Below are 22438 nucleotides of genomic sequence, written 5' to 3'. Positions count from 1 at the left end.
TCGGAGTCACCTCTAGTGACCTGTACGACTTATCTATATCTCATCAATCCTGGCTAGCATATAGCTCAATAAGTATACCTGCACACGAGTCGGAACCACCTAAAGTGGTCTGTACGACAGGACTGTGTGTAAATAAATACGCTCAAGTGCTACGATCACGTGAAGACTGGGCGAATAATCGCGGGTCACCTACAAGTCGGAACCACCTAAAGTGGTCTGTACGACAGGACTGTGCACCTACCTTGGATCCAAGGTGAGCGTAAGGTGCGGGAGGTGAACATCACGTGAAGGACTGTGCCCTGGCCACGGGCGGGAGCACTAACACCGAGGTGCAGGTTTATGAGCTCTCAATGCATCTCAATATAACATTTGCAACTCATGGCAACCAGTACGACCGTATCGAAGTCGCCTAATTCATAACTGTAGTCATGCTATGACGCAATCGATTCAACTAGTACCATAAACTCACCTGAACTTACCTGGGTGTCCTGAGTTCACCTTTGCACTTGAAAGCATTCCCAATAATTATATGCAAGTAATATACATATGGATATATCATGATGCAATCTACTACTCAACCATGTCGTAGCATTTTCAATTATAAACAATATAGTGTAAAGTGTACAATCAATAACGCCCTACTCCCAAACTACTTATTTTCAAGGATAATTATCCATGACAATCCAATTAACTCTAATTTAACTAACTAATTCACAAAACTAAAACTTGTCTTTACCAATTTCCTTCGCATTACTCAATTTCCCAAGCAAGGTTTTTGTCTCAAATATTTTATGGCTGCATCTAACGTCTCGTTAGACTGCCTACGTACCCTAAACAGGGATCAAGCCATTCGTAGTTCACATAGTACTTCAAGCATTCACAATAATTATATATGAAAGTAATATGCCTAATCAATTTAAAGGTGTCGATAGAACTCTCAATAATAAGTACGATAAAAAGGAAAAGATGCACTCACCTGGAGTCCACGCTATGATTCTCTAGTGCACGCATCGAGGCGTCCTGAATGATTGGTCCCTGTGACCAATTATCAAATCACATCTCAAAACTCTTATCCGTAGAATATGTAATTCACATAAAACACAACCTCAACGACATTCTAAAATAGTTTGAGACCCATTGACCACAAGTCAACCGTCGATCAAAGATCGACGATAGGGTTTACAACCCTGTATAACCTGACCCGGAAGATCCGCATATTAGATTTCCAATCCGCAACTTCCAACGATCCACAATATGTTTCTAGAATAACATATTAAAATTTCATTACGATCCAACGGTCAGATCTCCGCCAATTGCCTAAAACAAGTGGCCGTGAACATTTATTTTACTAACTTACAAATCCAATTCGGAAAGATCCGTACATCGGATTCCCGATCCATAAATTCCTATGATCTTTAAATATTACGTATTATAATGTACCCAAGTTTGGTGACGATCCAACGGTCGGATCGTCAATTCACATTTTCATCAAGCAATGTATCGTAACGAATTTAGGTTCCAACGATCAACCTATGTCATTCTAATAACAAAACTGAATTCAAGACATTCGACATAGCCTAAAAATAGCATTGGCGGCCCACTGGCCACGCGCCGCCGCGGGTGGCGGTCGGCCGCCCCGACTCGCCGGAAAATCCAACTATTTCCAAAAATTCTCAAACTTCACAGAAATGAAGATCTCAGTGAGTGGAGCAACTTTCATACCTGTCACGAAGTCCAAAAGTGGACGGAAGATGGTCAATTTTGCCCACGAAGCCGGCGGGTGCCTAAAACTTCCCGACGTCGATTCGTCGTCTACGGTGGTCCAACGGGGTCAAGGTTGGTTGGGTTTTGCTCCTGGGATGATGGGCTACAAAGCCCAAGTGGTGGCATCGGCCATTGCTTTGCCGATTTGCCGGAAAATCGAAAGGGGTGGCAGGAGCACCATTGATTTTCGTCAACTTTCGTGGCCTCAAACCTCCACATCCCATGGTTAATCAAGATGGTTCTTGGGTGGGTTTTGTAGAGGGAAATGAGAGCTTCAAGATGGTGGTGGTGGCATCGAAAAACTCCACCGGAGTTGGCCGGAATCGGCCCTGGAAAATGGGTGGTCGCGAGTGGGAAAACCCACGGGAAAAGCTGGGATTTTTTTTTTTTTTTTTTTTTTCTTTCTTTCCTTTTTCTGATTGGGCTTCACCTTAAATAATCAATTTCTAACGTCCGTAACTATACCGTTATAATCCGAACTCGCAAACGGCTTTCGCCTATGCGTTCACATCCACGAGTATTACGAGAATATGTTAAAAGAATAAGTCATACGTCTCTCTAGACGATCGTAAATTCACGCTTTTAAAATAAAATAAAAACGTAAAATTTGGAACGGGTTGTCACAGGAAGGATAGACCAAGTGCCCAAAAACATCAAAACATCCATCCATATAACTATAGAGAGTACAAACCCTTTAGATACACGTACATGATCAGACCAAATATTGCAAACTTAAAAGGTAAAATTCAGAAAATAATAAGCATCTTCACGCATGTATACATATGATTACCTACGTAATCATTACGAGACACACACATTGACAATATATACTTAATTAAGCCCTCTCCAAAACGGTGACCGGAAGGCCGCCTTTCATCTTCGCAGTGAGGTAGGCCAACAGTTCCGGCTCATCCCCGCCCTCCCTCTCCCGCGGGACCACTTTAAATCTCTTCAGAACCCCGCTCACCACCCTCTTCATCTGCAAAAACGCCATCTCCTTCCCCAAACAGATCCTCGGCCCCGCCTGAAAAACCGGATAGCTATATGTGTCCCTACCAACGAACTTCCACTTCTTGTGGGTCCCGCTCTCCTCTCCTCTCTCCAACCACCTCTCCGGCCTGTACTCCGCCCAGTCCTCCCCCCAGATCTCCTCCATGCGCCCCATCGCGTACACGTGGTACGTCACCTTCATCCCCTTCTTCACCTTCGTGCCGTCCGGCAAAATGTCGTCGTTTACCGCGTGTTTACTGTCGACGGGAACCGGCGGGTACAGCCTCATGCTCTCGCACAGCGCCGCATGGGTGTACACCATCTCCTTCACCTCGTCGTAACCTCCTCCCGCCGCCGACTCAGACGACGCCGTGTCGTTGATCTCCTTCAAGATCTCTTGTTCCACACGTGGGTTCTGCGAAAGCAGCCAGAAGAACCAGGTGAGAGCCGCCGAAGTGGTGTCCCGGCCCGCGAGGGTGAAGCTGATGACGATGTCGGTGACGAACTTTTCGTCGGAGTGGCCGGAGCTCAAGAACCGGGAGAGCAGATCTACAGACTCCAACGCTTTCGCCTCGCTCAGATCCTGCTTCTTTTCTCTGACAATGGTGTTCGCGAACTCGCGGACTTCCGATACGACGGCACGGAGGCGCTTTTCGGACCCGATTCCAAGAGCCCTTTTGAGTTTCCACACAGGGTGCGGCAATCCGAATCTTTCGCTGCTGATTTGCACGGCGTCGTCGAAAGCCACTGCGAATTTGGCTTCGGGCAGAGAGGGCAGGAGGTAATCCGGGTCGTACCCGAAAGCAATTCGACAGATGTTATCAAAAGCGAAGCGCTGGAGAATGTCTTGGAAGTCGAGGACGGAATTATTGGCGGCGGAGGCGGAGAGGATCGGAATGAGGCGGTCAGAGAGCTCGGTGTCGACCACCTGTTCGACGAACTTACGCAGGGACTTGGTGTTGAATTCGTGGCTGGAGACTTGGCGCTGGAACTTCCAGTTGTCGCCGTCGACGTTGAAAATGCCGTCGCCGAGGAGGTCGGCGAGGGTGGAGCGGGAGGCCTCACCTTTTTGGTAGTTGGGGAAGTTGGTCTTGAGGATGTGCTGAACAACGGTGGGATTGGCGGTGACGACCCAGTGGCGGCCGAGAGAGTGGTGGAGGGTGAAGGTGTTTGTTGGGGAGGCGCGGAGGAGGTCGGTGAACCACTGGAGTCTGCGGCGGTGGTTTTTGTAGAGAGATGGGAATGAGCCGATTATAGGGTACGATTTGGGGAGGTTGCTGGTTTTGGGGTTGGGGTGGGATGAAAACTTGAAGAGGAAGAAAAGGATGGGAAGGAGGAGGAGGGAGGCGAAGGTTAAGAGCTCAAGAAACATGGCTGCCTGATTTAATGCACAGAAATGGAAGGGTTTAAGGTGTTTGACCAAATGCTTAACGGAAGAAATTGTACCGTTTCTGGTGTAAGATTTGGATGCTATTTATAACGTCTGAGTTTGTTTTGTTTAAGCAAATTATCAGACTAATCACTTTGCATTGAAATTTCAAAAGAAAAAATAATTTTTGGGATAAGCAGTTTTTATTAAGAAAAACTAATGAAAAAAGTTTTAAAAATTTGAGTTTTAATGATAATAACAAAATAAATGATAAAATGAATAGTACCAGGATTGATTTTTTAGTATAAAAATATGATTTTTCGTTAAAGTTATCAGTATTGTAAGTTTTTTATTAAAATTCTTTTTTTATTATCCAATGGGTCAATTGACAAGTAAAATGTTTGCACGAAGGATATTGACCCATTGATAAAGACATGCATGCGTAAGCGAAACCGTCATTGGTAGGCTGGCCAATTGATAAAAGGAGGAGAATTCTCTACTCTTTTATTTTCATCATTTTTCATCTCCTTCTTTTATATATTATTTTTTTATCTTATTATCTTTATAAAAAAAATTAATATAAGATGTTAACATGACTTAACTATGACCGTTCAAATAAGAGAGCATGAAAGAATAGAGAAATTAGGAGAGTAGGTAATCCTCCTCGTATATAAAGACATGCATGCGTAAGCGAAACCGTCATTGGTAGGCTGGCCAATTGATATGGCGAGTTTTGGCCCTATGATTTGATTTTTTTTTTTTAATTTTATTTTAACGAACGATAAATTTTGAGATTATGAAATTTTAAAGTGCAAAATAAAAATTTGAAATTACTAATACCAATTATTTAACTCTTACACTAATTATAAGAAAATAAATTAAGAAAAAAACATTAATCACCCTTTGTTCTCCACAATTTGTCAATAATATGGGTTGTACTATCCAATTTAGAAATGTTAACTACCTTCTATTTTTTTTTTTGAACACTGTTAACTACCTTCTATTTGCCTTCTTCTTCTTACCTTTTCCACTATTATCTTGCCGCGTGAACTCCACTTGCATTTCAATCTAAGAAATTAATTCTCTAAAACGTGTCACTTAGTAATATATTCTCATAGTATTTCTTTTCACTTATAAGTGAATGAATTTAAGTTCAATTTAGGCTAAGATAAATTTGAACAACATTATTATAGCTAGTGCTTTACTCACTCTCATATTTCTTAGTGTTCATACAATCGTTTGTTGAAAAAAAAAAAAAAAAAAAAAACCTCCTAAAAACACAAATTATGTTTTTCCACATATACCTTTATTCACAACCTTACAAATAAAAATAAAGAGAGGAAGACTAAATTTATAAGTAAAATTTACAAACTAAATTATGTGTCAACAATAAGAATAAGCACGCTTCTAGCTTAAGTCATAATATAATCATTAATTTTCATGTTATTTAGTTTACAAAATTTTATTTATTACTTTATTACCCAAAAATAAAATAACATCCTGGGGCCCACCACCCACCTTTCTTAACTCTTACCCCAACCTTAACGTCTGTTCACTTTCCACATGGACAGCAGCCTATAGAAGACAAGCGGTGGCGCTTGAAAATGAAAGAAAGACGTAGGCAAAACCGTCACAGAGGAGAAATTTTTAGGTGTACCGGGTACATCAAAAAATTTTGGTGTACCCTCACTCATAATGGTGGACCCTACTCTCACTTATTTTTCAATAAAAAAATAAAATCAAATTCTAATGAGTGAGGGTACACCAAAATTTTTTGGTGTACCCGGTACACCTAAAACTTTCTCGTCACAGAGACAATGAAGGATGCATGTACGGAAAGCTTCAGGGGTCAATCTACGGTCACGAAAATATGGTCTTGTTGAAGACCAAGATCCAAGGGTCCCAGATCTCACCCCAGGCGTCATAGTCTTGCCAAAAGTCAAACCTACTTCAATGTTTATGTGCATTCACTAAACTTTGTTTATTTGGTTGGTCTGATTGCACGTTATGTGCATTCACTTCCCAGAAAAACTTTGTTTATTTGGTTGGTCTGATTGCACGTTATCAATTATTAATGTCATTTATATTAGGAATTCTCGTAAAATGATCCGACGAGGATCTAGATTCGAAAATTTATGGCAAAAATAATTGACGGTGTGACATCAATTTTATTGATTGAATTTGCTTTGGACTGAAGCTTTTCTCCCATGAAACAAATTAAAATGTCAACCTCCCTCCCCCTCTCACATCAAGTGAAGCGTTACATGATGATAGAGACAGAAAAATGAGGGCTAATTCTATTTTTATCTCTCTCGTCACGTGAGGTGCACATAACAAGAGAGGCAAATAGACGTGATGCACACCCGCAACATGCAAAGTTGCTTATTGCATCCAAGCTGGTGTTAAATGAACGAGGTGGTTAGATAGACGTGCTGTACACGCATTATCATCCATAGCAAGAAATTTCTAATGAGGATTATGCAGTACCTGAACATCTATTTTGGGAAAGCTCTGGAGAAAACTTCTCTAAACTTACTATAAAAGCTCTGCTTGAATTTACAATGGAAGCGGTTTGGCGAAAAATGGAGCCTTAACCTTGAGAACAAGAAATAGCAACTACACAAAAATACTAATTTTACAGCCTTATCAATAAATTTGAACTTACTAAAAACCTGCCCGCTCTCCAAACAAACAAGAGGGAAATTCGACCTTGAGAGAAAAAAGAGACGATGGAAAATTGCGCGCTTACGAGATGATAACGCTATGTCCTAGTATAGACCTTGATTTCGTTTTTCCTTCCAAGAGTTTTGGCTGGTACCTGTACATGAAATCATTTTGATTTTTCATGGTTGTATGTGACTGAAGGAATGCAATTGATTTCTTCATTTGACACCCAAATGCTCGAGAGATGTATCAATATTTCTGCCTTCAAAATTTCAAATGTACCTGACAAAAGAATGCATGAATGGTAAGGCAAATGTTGGAAAACAGATTAAGCAGAACCAAAAGCAAATTTAAGTCCTTGGATAACATACGTACCGTGTAATTTTCCATTTGAAGTTAGGGAACGGACTGATTTCTGAAAGCTGCACCAATTTTTCGCAGTTCTCGCAGCTGCTGAGCTATCTCTTGAATGAACTGTAGCCCTTCCTGTCCATTTTGAAGAGAGTAAAGCATGTGCTCAAGAAAATCATGATCAGTCTCGAGTGCCTCCAACCTGTCATTAAGGTCTGAGATTTCATTTTCCAGAACAACCAAATCTGAATCTTTTTCCTCTTCACAGTCTAAGCTATCGGAATGAATTGGTCCCTCTTGAGAAGCAGCACTTCCGTTAGATATGTGTAAATCATTCGGCGTCTGCACAACTTCCTCTTCAATCTGACCATTTAATAGAAGCCTAAATTTTCTAGGCGTCTCTACTTGATCCGGTCCATCATTTGTTTGCTTTCTAGAATGCCCACCATTAGGCATGCTGGTAGAAGCCCCATTACAGGAAATCTCGGAAAGCTTCCTCTCCAAGCTCTTCAAACAATTTGAAATGTACAACTTTTCATCTTCAAATTCCAAGAGTGTTGTCTCAGAAAAAAGGCGTTCATTGCTAGCTTTAGGTACCTCAGTAACTGTTGAGTTACCAGTAACTTTGACATCACTTTTCACACTGGGAACAACAGTACTCTCCACTGTGTCAATCTCACCTTTCAAATTACAACTTTTTCCCTGCAATATTGGGAATGCTGGCAATTCCGGCATTGGCATACTCTCCATTGTTGATTCATCTGGGATATCGAAGTTAGAAAATTCTAGCTCTGCTTCCAAGTCCTGTATATGTTTCTCCTTTTCAGCTAGGAGATCATTGGCCTTTTCAAGTGCATCTACATCAAACTCAGCCTGCTCTTCCATCATTCTTAAGTACTGAAGGGCCTCCATATGGATTGCAGCTTTCTCTTCTTGTAGCTTTGTGATCATGGCCATTGCCTGATTTGCAGCAATTTCAGCGGCATTCCTTTCTTCGTCTAGTTCCTTAAACAACTCCTTTAAGCTTTTTCTATAATAATCAACCTGTCGTTTTAACCGATCAACAATACTTTCACCTTCAATTTCACTAACATATCCTCCATCCAGAGATTCTACTGACCATGATGTTTTAAGCCCCGGATTTGGATTAGAATTGGAAGCATCAGTTACCAGCTTTTCATCACCACCACCACGTACCCCTGAAATTGTATTATTTGATGATAAATTACTGTTGTGAGCAGAAGAGTTGGAAGCATCTGGTACCGGCTTTTCATCACCAACACCACATACCACTGAAATTGTATTATTTGATGATAAATTACTCTCCTGAGCAGAAGATTTGGAAGCATCAGTTACCAGCGTTTTATCACCAACACCAAGTACCGCTGAACTTGTTTTATGTGATGATAAATTACTCTCTTGAGCAGAAGAATCGGAAGCATCAGCTACCAGTTTTTCATCACCAACACCATGTACCCCTGTAATTGTATTATTTGATGATAAATTTCTCTCCTGAGCAGAAGAACTTTGTGAGTTCGCTGGTTTCACTTCCCCATCAACTCTATCAAGTACCTTCACTGGAGGTTGTTCTTTAATAGAATCTCCTTCCTTACCAATGCCTGCTGACTCAGACACAGCATTTCCATTAATATGATTCGGCTTCGTAAGATCTGGATCGTTGATGATAAGATCAGTTTTAATAGGTGCTCCATCTGTTGCACTTATAGACTTCAAAAGTTCATCGTTTTTACTGATGGATGCATCTCCAAAGTCGCTTGTCCCAGCAAAACCTGCTAAATAATTTCAAAAGAGGATCAATGTAATAAGTAATAAGCTCATATAACTCGGATGAACTGGAATCAGAAAAGTGGAAAGTTGAGCTTACTCTTTTCAACAACAGTAAATGATGGAGGGATATCATCCAGTGAAATAAGCTCAGGGAATGCATAAGGGATGGAATTCTGACTCGCTTGCTGCCAGTTAAGTTCATCCAAGCCATTCTCTTGAGCAACATTCGAACCTAAGAATTTTACATCAGACCTCTTGCTACCATCTGGCTGCACACTTGAATCAGAAAGTGAAGGCTTGTGGTTGGTGGTAATGTTGCTCTGCTTTGCTGGATTCAAACCATTTGGCTGTGCTTTGAATGGTTTTTCTGAAGCATATTGAACTACTAAAGCTTCCTTCTTATGCTCCTCATTTCCAATAATTATGCTTCTACCACCGTCTTCATCAGAAAATGGAATCTCAGAATCGGTATCAGAACTAATCTTCAACTCAGTGTATCCTACATGTGACAAGGGATCCCAGCCAAGTTTTCCAGCACGACGAGTGGAGTCAGTATCAGAACTAATCCTCAACTTAGTGTATCCTACATGTGGTAAGGGATCCCAGCTAAAATTTCCAGGACGAAGAGTGGAGTCAGTATCAGAACTAATCCTCAACTCTCTGTGTCCTCTATGTGGCAAGGGATCCCAGCCAGGTTTTCCAGGACGACGAGTAGTTACTGATCCAGAAGTTTTATCCCTGGTCTTCTTTGAACCATCCCTACGAGGTATACGGCTACGGCTTGAAAAACGTGGCAAAGGGATATTAGGTTTGGAAGCAGATGATTTTCGTTGTTGTCCACGAGCATTTTCTCTAGGTCTACAAGGCCTACTGCAACAAGAGCATGTCCTTACACCCACAGAACTATGGACAAACTTTCTGTTCTGCATGGACCTCCTTGAACTGGAACTTCCAATATCAGAATCCGATTTACCACCCGAAAGCATGTGTTTTTCGGGGTTGGACTTGCCCTTTTTGGTGTATGACTTGAGGCAATCTTCACACATTCCACTGCGATCGTGTGTACCATAAATTTGACAAGACAACCATGACGAGAACTCTGATACGTGGTTGCTGCAAAGTAGATCCTGATAAAGTTGAGGTTTTTCACTACCTATAACATGCTCAAACCTGGAGCAAAAGATGCAAGGCTTTTGCAAATTGCAATAGTCTGCAAATTTAGTCAGCAGATAGGATAATAGTCCGTCGACAAGCAGAAGAAAGATCAATACCCATTCACATGCTGCAGATGTTAGAATGGTTACAAACCCCTCAAAGTTTTTCTGCACATGTACAGATGGATTCCCCTTTGCTGCCATCTGCCTACCAATTGCTCTACAATCTCATGACCTTCCAGTTACAAAAACTCGAGGAAATCACTGGTTGATCAAGGTAATAGCTGCTCCTATCCACCCAAATCAGAATTAAGCATCCCATCTTCAATCACCAGCCCAAGAAAAGAAACAAAAGAAGCAATTAGGCACGTCAAACCATATTTATCAAATCAGAAGACAATCAGACATTAAACTCTAACCATCCCAACTGTTATAAACAATGACAAATCAACAAACAACGATAAACCTTAAATAAAAAGAAACGATGCTCACCTAACCCAATTAACGTGAGAAACCCAGAAGGATTCATGAACAAAGCAATAAACTTTTCTGCAAATTCTAATGTTTCAAGCATATGAAAGATTGCCCACATATTAATTTCTTCGAAAAATCTATAAAATTAAGGAATTTCAAACAAAACAACCCACAAAAAAAGGACCACGAAAAGGGCATCACCCAATCCAACACAATGTGCATTGCAATTTCAGAAAACAAATAAATCCCAGATTAGTGTTATTCTAAAAAAAAATTAAAGTCTATACCTTTGATGATTTCTCGGGTTTAATTCACTCATGAAAAATGTAATGGGAAGAAAGATGAACAAAAAAAGGAAAGGGAAAGAGAACCAGAGAAAGTGGGAGGTACCTGGAATGGAGCTTGACGGAGGATCAAAAGGTGAAAGGGGAAAAAACGCAACTTCGGAATACAAACATAAAAGAAAAAACAAGAGAAGGAAAATGAAAAGTTTGGAGGAATTACGAGCAGGTCCTTGCGTGGGAAAGGAAAGTGAGTGACCGTTGAAACCAACCGCCGGAAGATTTGTTTGGATGCCAATAAAAGCGAAGCTCCAAGCTTTAGCTGGCTCATGAATTAACACGTAATAAATTCACATAACATGGCCAACTGTTTAATTCATTTATAGATGCTATTATAAAGAAAAAAAATGTTAGAAACAAGTTTTTTGACATTTTATTGATTTATAGAGTTAATAATTTAGTGTCAAACTTATCAGCCGAATTTAAAACCTTCCGCTCATAAATCAAAAAGTAGTATCGAATGGTCTAGATTGTAGTGTTAAATGTTGTGTTACAACAAATTTAAGTAAAAGAATTTAGTCTTTAAATTGTTATTGACATGCTGAAAAATGTTATTTTTAGACTATAAATTTTAAAATAAACAAGAGAAAATTTGTGTACTATGTTTCGAATTACCAATAGCAACGCTATTTTGTTTTGGGTGCATTTTTTCTCACTCATTCTCAAGTGGTGGTAATGCTTACCATCTGAGTTTAAATTTTGGTATTTGTGTCCGTTTTCTACACAAATCTTAAAATTTAAACTTATCTAACGCTGATAAATAGGGTGGTGAGTCTCACCATCACTTTAGTGCGGTTAGCAAAAACATTTCATTTTTACTTTAAATAAAAATAAAAGAGAAAAGAGGATTCGGTCTTTCACAAACAAAGGATATTTTGTTATTATATTCTTGTGATATTGTTGGTGAGATGCATGGTTGGGGGCACGAATGGGTTCACCTGTCAAATCGTGCATGTTGACAGCTGATCTCACACGTCCAATGCCGACTATTTCTTTCACCTTTACTAAATTGCTAATACCAATTCAATTGTAATTTGCGGGTTAGTAATTATGCACAATCACAAATACTTGTAACTTGTAAGAATGTAACATGTATTAGGTAGTTTTTAAGGAGTCATTCTTATTTACTTGTAAATCAAATTTTTTTTAATTGAAGTTGTTAATGGCAGTTTAATTTATAAAACAGAGCTAGTTTATCGATGCTTCTTTGGATGAAGTTGTTACAAATACAATGGGTTGTCGGTTACTCCCTCTTACATATGAAGCGGCTTATGCACTCTACTTCCATTCGTTGTCATTGGGGGAGACAATTTTAGACACGACTTGAGATTCACAAGATATGAGACCATTGTGTACATAATTTTACAGCTAACAAAAACATTGTACAACTAATATTATATAAATAGAATGGTAACTTTTTCTTTTTTTGATAAATAATATGAGTTAATGTGTTATTATTATTTTCATATTGTTTTGCATGTCGATTAACTCGTGAATTAGCACAAACGTGACACAAATATGAATGAGTCAACTAGAACACATCCCTATTGACACCTCTAATTATAACAAAGTTAACCGAAACACGATTTATCAACACCCCTATTATCAACAAATAACAAAGCTAACAGCAGCAACAGAGTTCAAGTCCTTTATTCGCTTACAAATGAAGAAGCTACCCTTCATTACAGGTGGAGAAAAATATCGTACAAGAAATAACCATATTTGTTCTTTTCTTTATCTCACCCCATAAGAAGACACACAAGCCCAAATTAGCGTAATCGATAGCTCGTCCCAATGCATTTGTATTGTATAATCCCCGAAATTGGAGAGCATACTAGAAGGTTAAACTTGGAATTGGAAGGGGCCGCGCGTACGCAGGCCCCCACTGCCACAAATTATGACGTTGGCTCTCCCACTTTGGGGAGACCATAGGCGGGCACCCCTCCTAAGTGCAATGGAGGTCACCAACCCAGGCCATGGGCCTCCTTGATCACCCATAGACCCCGTCCAGGTAAGTATGGAATCCGTTCCCTCCCCCTCCTATTTTCTACTCTCTCCCCTCTCCCCACTCTCCTTCCCTCCGTCGATGTGGGACTCAATCCAATCTTACAAGTTCCAACAACAACAACCGACTCAAACTCTAAATCCTAAACCCCCACAAAAAAAACACAAAGCACACAGTCTCACAGTCTACCATTTGCTGAAGAAGCTTGGAATTGATGAGGGGACTGCTCAAATCCTTAACTGTAAGTCTTCTGCCTTGTGGGTATCCGAAAGTTGTTTGCTTTTTTGCTTGGAGTTTGCGGAAGGAGCTGATTGTGTTGTGTGATTGAATGAATGTGTGTGTTTGCACAGAGGGTTGGAGGAGGTGTTAGGGGTTATAGCTCGGCGAGGAAGGACCTTCGGATTCAGGGGGTTAAGCATGCCATTGCTGTCGCTTCTGGTAAAGGCGGTGTGGGAAAGTCCACCACCGCAGGTACCATTTCGTTTTTTCACATTTTTGGATTTTTACCGATATGGTTTTCGTTTAAATGTTAATATCTATAAAGGGTTGAAATTTTGAGTTTGTGAGCATTTTAGCTATCTGGGTTATACTGAAATTGTGTAAATACGCACCCTTTTTGTGATTGCATTGGTCTCCAGAAGGATAAGTTTCCGGATAGTGGTGAGCTGAGGACTACTAAGCTCCTGAACGTCTTTGATTATTTTCTGCTGTTTTGGTTAATTTTGTCATTGAAAAGATGAAAAAAATGGTGTCTTTGCATTATTAGGTGCTGGAGTTGAGAGGTAGCTATAAGTGACTCCAATTTTAGATCGTAAAATATGCATGAAAGTTTAGGATTTACCATCTCAGTGATTTCACATTTTGAAGATTTAAGTCTTGCAAAAGAACTCCACGGCAATGCTTACTTTGTGATTCTGATGATTCAGAATAATTTATGCGTAGTGGTTGGAATTGCAGTTAATCTGGCTGTTGCACTTGCTAACAAGTGCCAGATGAAGGTTGGCTTGCTTGATGCTGACATATATGGACCAAATGTTCCTATAATGATGAAGCTCGACAGAAAGCCAGAAGTGACTGATGGTATTTGTTTATTTTTCTTGAGTTCACTTAAGAGATTATAATTTATCTGGTCAATCTTGAAATAAGTGTAAACAGAGATAACATGGCAGCTAAGATTTCCAATCAGTTTCAGTATCTCCAAAAGTTTCCTGTACCATACGAGTCTTTGCATTTCACAGTATAATCAACCTCTTCTTTTTGCTAAGCCAGTCATTATATAGGCATTGCGAGAATTTAGTTTTTCATATTTTCTGCAGTGTAAGCATGTGTCATTTCATAATCAAGTCGAACTTTTGGGCTCAGCAGAAGACAAGTCCTATAAACAAGTATCCCTCTACATTCCCACACAAACATACTAGATAACAAGTTCATGGTTTGCATCTTCTGTTAGATCCGGTATTATCTCTATTGTGAAGCAAACATCTAATATCTAAGACATACAAAAGCACCAGACATATATACTTCCTACTATTTATTGCTTCCTTAATGCTACATTTGAGAATATTAACATTATAGTCGTCTTCTACCAGATAAAAAAATGATTCCAATCGAGAGCTATGGAGTCAAGTGTATGTCAATGGGACTTCTTGTGGATAAGGATGCCCCACTTGTTTGGAGAGGTCCTATGGTATAACTTTGCAAACTCTAAGTCTTTTATTGCTTAATTGCTTATATAATTTTATATCCCTTGTCATAACTTGATTGTTGTTGCTACCTTTTAATACTGAGTGCTAGTGTGTAGACTGCATCATTATTTAAGCACAGTTTAAGAGATTTTGTTTCCAACCCCTGATATAATTTTCCTCCTAATCTTGCAAGAAGGCAAACTAATTAATTGAAGTGGTTCCTTTTGAATTGCAACCAAGCTGATTCTTTTCTTGTATTTGTATGCGTGTGCACGAGTCTTCTTCATTCACACACACACACACATATACATACATACATACATACATACATACATACATACATACATACATATATATATATATCACTTATTTATTAATTGTTAAATATTTGGTTGCTATGAGTTTTGAAAGTTTTGTGCAGGGGTTTAAGAAATTTGTTATTATTTAGAGAAAATGAACAAAACACTCAAAATTAATGGAAAGTTTCAAGAAGGTAGAAAGGCCAGGGTAAAGATAGCAGCAACTCACTAATTCAAGTTGGAATACCGAATATCTTGATGATGATGATGATGTGATAATCAGTAATGTGTTAGAGCTGCCAAGAAGATACAGGATTGTCATTTGGTCTTCTCATGCAAATATGGTGTTAAATGATCACAAGTGATAAATATGTTTGACCTGGGTGTTATGTAAATTATTAGTATGTTTTATTCTCACCATGTGGTCTGACTCTAAACGACATCAATTGGTCGTCTGGTCTCTACATTATTGAACATTAGTCTTCTAATGGTTACGTGTGGCAAGAATAATGTGCATTTCCAATCCATTTTTTCTCATAGTGTTTTGGTTTAATTCTTACAGGTATCGAGCGCTCTTGAAAAAATGACTAGGGGGGTTGACTGGGGAAATCTTGATATTCTTGTGGTAGATATGCCTCCTGGCACTGGTGATGCTCATATAACTGTATCCCAAAGGCTGCAATTATCAGGTAGTTGAAGATTATAACCTCAAAATGCTTTTGTACTTGTGTTCAAGTTTCCCTCATTTGGTTTAGGCAGTATCTACTTTGATAGCTGAGGTTCGTATCTTGTGCCTCAGAATCTTGTGCAATCTTCAATCTATGTTAAATGCATTTAGCAAACTATCAAAATACCGCAATTGCTTCTCTCACCTTCAGCCTCTAAATGTCCTATAATGTTTCAGCATGGTTGGCCTAATCATATAAGAAGGAATTCATATATATTAATGCTATTATATTTATAAATATTAGATACCAAAGTTTTCTGGTTTCTTAAGACATACAGATTAGTGCCCCTAGACCACCTCCCCAAGAAGATCCAAGTAAAAGACCACTTTTACCCTTCCATATGAACTTGGTTTCACAACTATCATTTGGTTTTCCATAACAATTACTGGTTTGTTGGTAGGTGCATTGATTGTTTCAACGCCTCAAGATGTAGCATTAATGGATGCCCGTAGAGGAATTAACATGTTCTCTAAAGTCGAAGTTCCTGTATGATTTTATTATTCGTATATCATCTCTTAATATGTTTGCATTGTCATTGTAAGTTTGTGGAGATCATCAATGATGTAATTGTTAAGCTAATTAAATTTGAATTGCTTTTGTAGATTTTGGGAATTGTAGAGAACATGAGCTATTTTAAGTGTCCACACTGTGCCGAATGTTCGTTCATTTTTGGGGAAGGAGGATCTCGTAAGACAGCAACTGAGATGGATTTGGACTTTGTTGGCGAGGTATGCTTAGTTTCATCTATTTCATGGTTATTTTCATTAGAGTAGGAAGGTAGAACTTTTAGATCTCCATGGTATCGAGACTCTTTGCTTGTCACTTTCTAAAATCGCTGTTGAACGCATATTGTTTTACTGCAAACCAGATTTCTTTTCTTGCAACAATACCATGAATGCCAATCTGCACAACATACATACCTCGTGGTAGTTTAATGGAACGCATATAAGATAATATGAGTGCCATGGTGTGTACTGCACACGCCACTTGAAGGGCTTCTTCAGAAGTGCTTTGGTGATTAGTGAACTAAATCAAATAAGCTTTCACGACCCTTTGTGTTTTCCATTTTCTCCGTTTGATCCTATATTTATACAAAATGCACGTAACAGGATTTTTATCGGTGTATCTGAGATGAGTTGTACCTATGTGTTAATTAAGTTTTCTTAATCAAACTGCTTAACGTTTCAGATACCGTTGGAAGTAGGGATCAGAAAAGGCTCCGACAACGGCGTGCCAATAGTAATATCAGCTCCTGATTCTGATGTCTCGAAAGCATATGTGGATGTGGCTTGGAAAGTTGTAGACAGATTGGCAAAGGAAGAACAATCCCGTCCACAGATTTCCCTTTAATCACGTCCACAGATTCCCTTGTTCATGCCTTTATAATCTTTCCTGAGCATTGTCATAGAGTTCTATTAATCCCTCGAATGAGTACCGCGGCTGTATAAAGCTGAATTTATTCGAAACAGAAGAACAAAATTATCAGAAAACTAGTAGTATCGGATTCTAATTGATTAGAATATTTTCTGATAATCTGAAACCTGTATTGAGCAGAGCTACCTGAAATTGAAGTGTTGAACCATTTTTCATCTCTCTATCATCTTTGAAAGGAGAAATTTTTCGGTGTAATCGGAACACAAGTTGTTATAGCAAGTGTCAAAGGGACACCAAAAAATATATTCTTTTTTCATTTATATTTTGATGCTTAATGTACTAGCTTACGTTGTGAGTGCGTGAAAAAATTTCTATCCTTCGAAAGGAGCAAGGAGGGGCATCCACTTTGCGACTTGTGCCCCCACCAACCCATCATCGTCACCATGACAGAATAAGTTTCATATTCTCAGATGAATAAGAAAGTTCAATTCAAGGGAACATGTAGAAGAATATGCATCTTCCATGTGGACCTCTAGTAGGGCACCAATTTGTCTTTCTATCTAAACCACTATTATTAGTAAAGCTACAAGAACAAGTCAAGCTACTTTTATGCACCCTAAGCATATAATTGGAATTGAATTAATTTAGATTTATTATTACGGTTTAATGGTATTTTTTTCATTTGTAAGTGAGTGATTTTAGATTCGATTTTCGTCAAAGACGAATTTGGACCACATTATTATGACTAACTCAGTGTGAGACTTAATTTACTCTTCCACCCTTTTACTTTAAATAATATCGTTTATTAAAAAAAAAACCTCAAATTCATGAACTGGTGCTCCAACTTATGCCACAAAACGAAGAATCGAGCGACCTTTCAGTGTACTCACAATACCATCAAACGATGTTGCTATTTCACTCAACTTATGACGCTTAAGTGAAATTTATGGGAGTGATTAATAATTAAAAAAGTGAAGGATGAGAAATAACAATAAAATAATAAGATAACAACCGAACACCAGTGGTGGGAACAAACAACGGACACTTGCAGAGCGTCAGCTGCACCACTTGACTCTGCAACCAAATCTTTTTCAATACTTCCGCCATTTCTACCGTCCTCGGTTCTTCGTTTCCCAATCCACTCAAAACCCCTCTCTCTCTCTCTCTCTCCCTCCTCCACAATCCCGCCATTCCCCCCCCCCCCCTCTCTCTCTCTCTGAATGCATTACTGCACTATAACCCTGAAACCCCCAATCCCACACCATGTATCCTCCACTCACTCCCACCTGATATTTCCCCACAGCCCGAGGCTGACCCAATCCCAATCCCCCCTCATTTTCGCGCCAGTTTACGTTCGCCCCCGTTCCGTCTCCAACCGCACCGCCAGAGCGCTCGATGTTTCCGTCTCCAAACACTCCCCTAACTCTAGCGCCCCCAATGGCTCCGTGCACGATTGGAAGCCAAAGAGCGTCGGCGTTAAAAACGTAGATGTTGCCACTCTCGGCAATCTCTGCGTGGATATCGTCCTCAGTGTGCCCAAATTACCCCCGCCCGATGTCCGCGACCGCAAAGCTTACATGGACCTGTTATCCGCCTCCCCGCCGGATAAGGTTTGCTTCTCTCGCAGCCTCTAAGTATACCGGGAAAAGTTCTTTTTTTTTTGTTGGGTAACCTTAATTTTTTGATTTCTTTGCATTTCCTGTACCATTGAAATTGAACCCATTTGATATTTTTTTTCTTTAGAAATGAAGTAAAAGAGTTGAATTTGTTTCCGTGACTGCTAATTTCATCTCACTCTGAAGCAATTTGGAGTATTTTATTTGTTGGGATTCTTTGATTACAGCTTGCTTTGTGATCAAGGTTATAAATTTCGACCCAGTATAATGATTATGGTTTTTGTTTCTCACTCAATACTTTTGTTTCGTCTTAATTTGAGCTTTTTAGTTCTCTTTTGTAAATGTTGCTTTGCATTATGCAGTAGTTTCTATGAAGAACAGTGTAAAATACTTCCAATCTTATGTAGATGATATGCATCTCCGCGGATAAGTTTTCCGAATTTGATTATATGGTTTGAAATGTAGCAATACTGGGAAGCTGGTGGAAACTGCAATATGGCCATAGCAGCTGCAAGACTAGGACTTCATTGCATCGCGATTGGGCATGTGGGTAACGAAGTATATGGACAGTTCCTTTTAGATGTTCTTCAAGATGAAGGAATTAGAATGGTTGGAATGAGTGACAACAATACCAATGTTGACAGTTCAGCTGCATCATATGAAACACTTTTGTGCTGGGTTCTCGTCGATCCATTGCAAAGACATGGTTTTTGCAGGTACATATTTTCCACAATTTTCTTTTCTTTAAGTAATTTCATCTCCTTTGTAAAGAATGGCAATCTGAATTGACTTGGTTTCTTTTATCAGCCGAGCTGATTTCAGTAAGGAGCCTGCATTCAGTTGGATGAGCAAATTATCTGCACAAGTAAAGACTGCTATAAAACAGTCAAAGATTCTGTTCTGCAATGGTTATGGCTTTGATGAACTCTCTCCGGGTGTAATAGCTGCAGCTGTAGAGTATGCCGTCGAAGTTGGTACATCAATTTTCTTCGACCCTGGACCACGTGGTAAAAGCCTTTCTGCTGGTACAACAGAAGAACGCGAAGCACTTAACCTGTTGTTGAGGATGAGTGATGTTCTTCTTCTAACTTCTGATGAGGTTTGATTTGCTGTTACCCACTATTAATCTTAAGCTAATTTACTCTATCTTATAGTGTGCGAAGTTTTTCTCTTGTCTTGCTGCTTTCTAAGACATCGGGATGATATTAATGATTTCCAGGCTGAGTCATTGACGGGCATTAAAAACCCAGTATTAGCAGGGCAGGAGCTGCTCAAGCAAGGGGTGCTCACAAAATGGGTGATTGTCAAAATGGGTCCAAGGGGTTCAATTCTAATAACCAGGTCAAGTATTTCTTGCGCACCAGCGTTTGAGGTATCAGTTTCTAACTTGACATTTTCTTATGACATTGCCTGTGAACTTTTAGCTTACTTGTTTTATGATATCAGACTCGTGCATGTTTATTAATTCTTGCTAGATTTTTTTGTTCTACATCTAACTTTGGATCAAATTTTGTACATTGCATGTTGTTTGCCATCATGCACGCCCTTTCACGCCAAAATCATATTTGTTATATTTAAGTTTTTAACCACAACAATGAAAAGAAAAGGTTTCCAAAAGTGTTATACATGCTCGAGATACATCTGCTTGCTCTGTGTGCTCGTGCTTGTGCATGTATGTAGCTTGAACCTTCCTACAAATAAGAGTATTAGGTAGATGATATCTTTTGGCCAAAAGTAATTGTGCATATAGGAGTACCTTCATATTCTTTTGTATCCTGTTTGAATTCAATTCCAACTCTCTTTATTGGCTGATACATCAATGAATACTTAGTTCTTATACTGAAATGTGACAGGTAAATGTCGTAGACACTGTTGGGTGTGGAGATAGTTTCGTGGCTGCGATTGCGTATGGTTTTATCCACAATATGCCGAAGGTTAACACATTAGCAGTTGCAAATGCTGTAGGTGCTGCAACCGCCACAGGTTGTGGTGCCGGTAGGAATGTGGCAACCTTGGAGAAAGTAATAGAACTTATAAGTGCATCTAATCTCAAGCAGAATGACAAATTTTGGAATGAGTTAATTGATGAAAATTTTGGTGTCGATGAAATTACATCTCTCTCAAATTTGGTCGTAGATGGAAGTGACAACCGGTTAAATTGTGTATCCTTGCAGAAGGTGGTATCCGAATTGCTTCCTAAGCTTAAATCTGCACAGTTAGAAAGAAAAGTGCCTTTTTGATAGATCATAACAACAGTAGGTTTATAGCAATTGGAGCTACTTGATTCTCCAGGTTTAATTACACCCTTGGAATTCTACCACCATGAAATTGAGTACTTTCGGGGGAAAACATGAGTTTCGAGCAGGAGTCAGTGAGCTTGCATAGCTTGAAGCATTGAAGTTCATCTATTGATTCAGTCAATGTTGTAGGCGAGGGTATTGATTGGTGCTTCTAGTATGTGCTTTGGCAATTGGCATGAGATGGCCTTGCTTTCCAGGTTTCTGCAAGCAGATTTTCTACACACTTGTGCGTAGTTGTTTTATTCTTTTCACCTTTTCGACATTGTTAAGGAAGTAATTTTAACACCGATGTTTTTCTCCTTTTGCCTGAATCAAAAGCAGAATCAAGGGACAAAAATAAACATGAGCAGGTAAAAATAGCGTGTGGAAATGATTTCCTTGTTGCTGTTGTTCAGGTGCTTTGGGGCCTGATATTTCGTGTAAAAGAAGAAAAAATGAATCTTATTTGTTATGGGTTTTATTATATCATACATCATTCTTTCATTGGCACTTCCGTTTTCACTTTTTCATTTCCTTCCTCCCCCCTTTTTGTTTAGACAATCTTGTAGAATCGAGAGACATAATTGTGGAGATGAGTATACAATGTAAAAGAGGAGGATTGCGGAAATCACTCTCCATAATTAACTTTACCCCTCCCCTCGGTTTTTTGAGTGGCAATGCTATACGCCTACAATTATAAGAAGGGTTTACATGAAACGGGCTGACTATCATGTGCTGTCTTTTATTCAATAATCTAATGTCATGTGCATAAATGTATTATTGAATTGGAACATCATGTGGCAGTGAACCTATTCTATGTAAGTTATTCTCGTACAACCCACATACTATGCGGTGGCTGATTGCGTTGACATTCTTAATTGAATACCATGATATGCAAGCATCAACATCAAGAGAAGAACATTTCAGTGGTAAAAACTAATTGAAAATTTTCTCCACAACCCCTCCATTTTCAATAACATTTTAATGGAGTGAAAAAAAAAAAAGAAAAAAAAAGGAAAAGTTACTGTCAATGTGGGCCCAAATTGAAAAAGGCAAATTCCCAAAAATACCGAGAAGAAGAAGGAAGAACTACACAAGTGCCCCTGACTCTCCCCTAATTGGTAACTGCCCCTATTGGTCGTAGCCCTCATCTTCCACCAAACAACGCCCATACCATCCGTCCATCGCTTATTTTACTTTAATGCCCTCCCACCCCCACCAACTCAATTATTTCTCAACCTCTCGCTATCTATTTGGATGTGAGTGAAGGTCCCACACAACATAAAAATTAATACAAATAAACTTGTTTATTTATCTTGGTACTCTAATTTATAATTTTATATAGTATTTTTTCTAAGAGGATGATTTTCACACTTTTAGCTTCTAACGTCCTTCTTTGTTCATGGTTGTCGAAGTGAAGAAATCAATGGAAACAACAGACATAGTTAAACATGAATGTGTGAGAAGCTAAATACGATCTGTATTTATTATTTCTCTTTCCTTTGAACAAAGTGAAGATGTTTTAGTTTAAACATTTTATTATAGCACTCCGATTTA

General features: G+C 39.1%; 4 protein-coding genes and 1 non-coding gene across 8 annotated transcripts; 2 read left to right on the top strand and 3 right to left on the bottom strand.

The window, feature by feature from the left end:
- Positions 1-2405: 2405 nt before the first annotated feature.
- On the bottom strand, positions 2406-4334 carry LOC137725500 (cytochrome P450 94A1). Its single transcript, XM_068464213.2, has one exon. The coding sequence runs from the start codon at positions 4124-4126 to the stop codon at positions 2600-2602; it is 1527 nt and encodes a 508-aa protein (XP_068320314.1). The 5' UTR covers positions 4127-4334; the 3' UTR covers positions 2406-2599.
- Positions 4335-6635: 2301 nt separating this feature from the next.
- Positions 6636-11134, bottom strand: LOC137726386 (putative myosin-binding protein 4). Of its 4 annotated transcripts, none has more exons than XM_068465307.2 (4): positions 10945-11134; positions 9024-10402; positions 7163-8931; positions 6636-7069 (listed from the first exon to the last, which is right to left on the bottom strand). In XM_068465307.2, the coding sequence occupies exons 2-3, from the start codon at positions 10282-10284 to the stop codon at positions 7184-7186; spliced, it is 3009 nt and encodes a 1002-aa protein (XP_068321408.2). In that variant the 5' UTR covers positions 10285-10402; positions 10945-11134; the 3' UTR covers positions 6636-7069; positions 7163-7183. The 4 variants fall into 4 exon arrangements, with proteins under 4 accessions (XP_068321408.2, XP_068321409.2, XP_088550365.1 ...); XM_068465308.2 differs by having other exon boundaries at positions 7163-8928; XM_088694239.1 differs by having other exon boundaries at positions 10842-11105.
- Positions 11135-12752: 1618 nt separating this feature from the next.
- LOC137727162 (U1 spliceosomal RNA) lies at positions 12753-12914 on the bottom strand. Its single transcript, XR_011067735.1, has one exon. It is a non-coding gene; the product is annotated as a U1 spliceosomal RNA (small nuclear RNA).
- Positions 12874-17306, top strand: LOC137726979 (iron-sulfur protein required for NADH dehydrogenase, mitochondrial-like). The gene is made up of 8 exons (XM_068465928.2): positions 12874-13141; positions 13251-13371; positions 13858-13980; positions 14490-14587; positions 15447-15573; positions 16013-16098; positions 16215-16340; positions 16801-17306. The coding sequence occupies exons 1-8, from the start codon at positions 13115-13117 to the stop codon at positions 16960-16962; spliced, it is 870 nt and encodes a 289-aa protein (XP_068322029.2). The 5' UTR covers positions 12874-13114; the 3' UTR covers positions 16963-17306.
- Positions 17307-17959: 653 nt separating this feature from the next.
- On the top strand, positions 17960-21385 carry LOC137726671 (fructokinase-1). Its single transcript, XM_068465610.2, has 5 exons — positions 17960-18596; positions 19068-19318; positions 19410-19701; positions 19822-19974; positions 20456-21385. Exons 1-5 carry the CDS (start codon positions 18207-18209, stop codon positions 20840-20842), a joined length of 1473 nt encoding a protein of 490 aa, XP_068321711.2. The 5' UTR covers positions 17960-18206; the 3' UTR covers positions 20843-21385.
- The last annotated feature ends 1053 nt before the right edge of the window (positions 21386-22438 follow it).

Source organism: Pyrus communis, chromosome 5, assembly GCF_041283825.1.
Source record: "Pyrus communis isolate YQ-2024b chromosome 5, ASM4128382v1, whole genome shotgun sequence".
NCBI classification, from domain to species: Eukaryota; Viridiplantae; Streptophyta; class Magnoliopsida; order Rosales; family Rosaceae; genus Pyrus; species Pyrus communis.
The sequence above is the reverse complement of the archived record's forward strand: the minus strand, read 5'-3'. Positions and strand labels throughout refer to the sequence as shown.

Bases quoted from the DNA above. Each gene is read 5' to 3' on its own strand.
- LOC137725500 (XM_068464213.2), bottom strand. From the start codon at position 4,126: ATGTTTCTTGAGCTCTTAACCTTCGCCTCCCTCCTCCTCCTTCCCATC.
- LOC137726386 (XM_068465307.2), bottom strand. From the start codon at position 10,284: ATGGCAGCAAAGGGGAATCCATCTGTACATGTGCAGAAAAACTTTGAG. The intron at 8,932-9,023 runs GTAAGCTCAACT...GAAATTATTTAG, and splicing joins ATTTACTGTTGTTGAAAAGA to CAGGTTTTGCTGGGACAAGC.
- LOC137726979 (XM_068465928.2), top strand. From the start codon at position 13,115: ATGAGGGGACTGCTCAAATCCTTAACT. The intron at 13,372-13,857 runs GTACCATTTCGT...TTGGAATTGCAG, and splicing joins GGGAAAGTCCACCACCGCAG to TTAATCTGGCTGTTGCACTT. The intron at 15,574-16,012 runs GTAGTTGAAGAT...GTTTGTTGGTAG, and splicing joins CCAAAGGCTGCAATTATCAG to GTGCATTGATTGTTTCAACG.
- LOC137726671 (XM_068465610.2), top strand. From the start codon at position 18,207: ATGCATTACTGCACTATAACCCTGAAACCCCCAATCCCACACCATGTA. The intron at 18,597-19,067 runs GTTTGCTTCTCT...TTTGAAATGTAG, and splicing joins CCGCCTCCCCGCCGGATAAG to CAATACTGGGAAGCTGGTGG. The intron at 19,319-19,409 runs GTACATATTTTC...TTCTTTTATCAG, and splicing joins CAAAGACATGGTTTTTGCAG to CCGAGCTGATTTCAGTAAGG.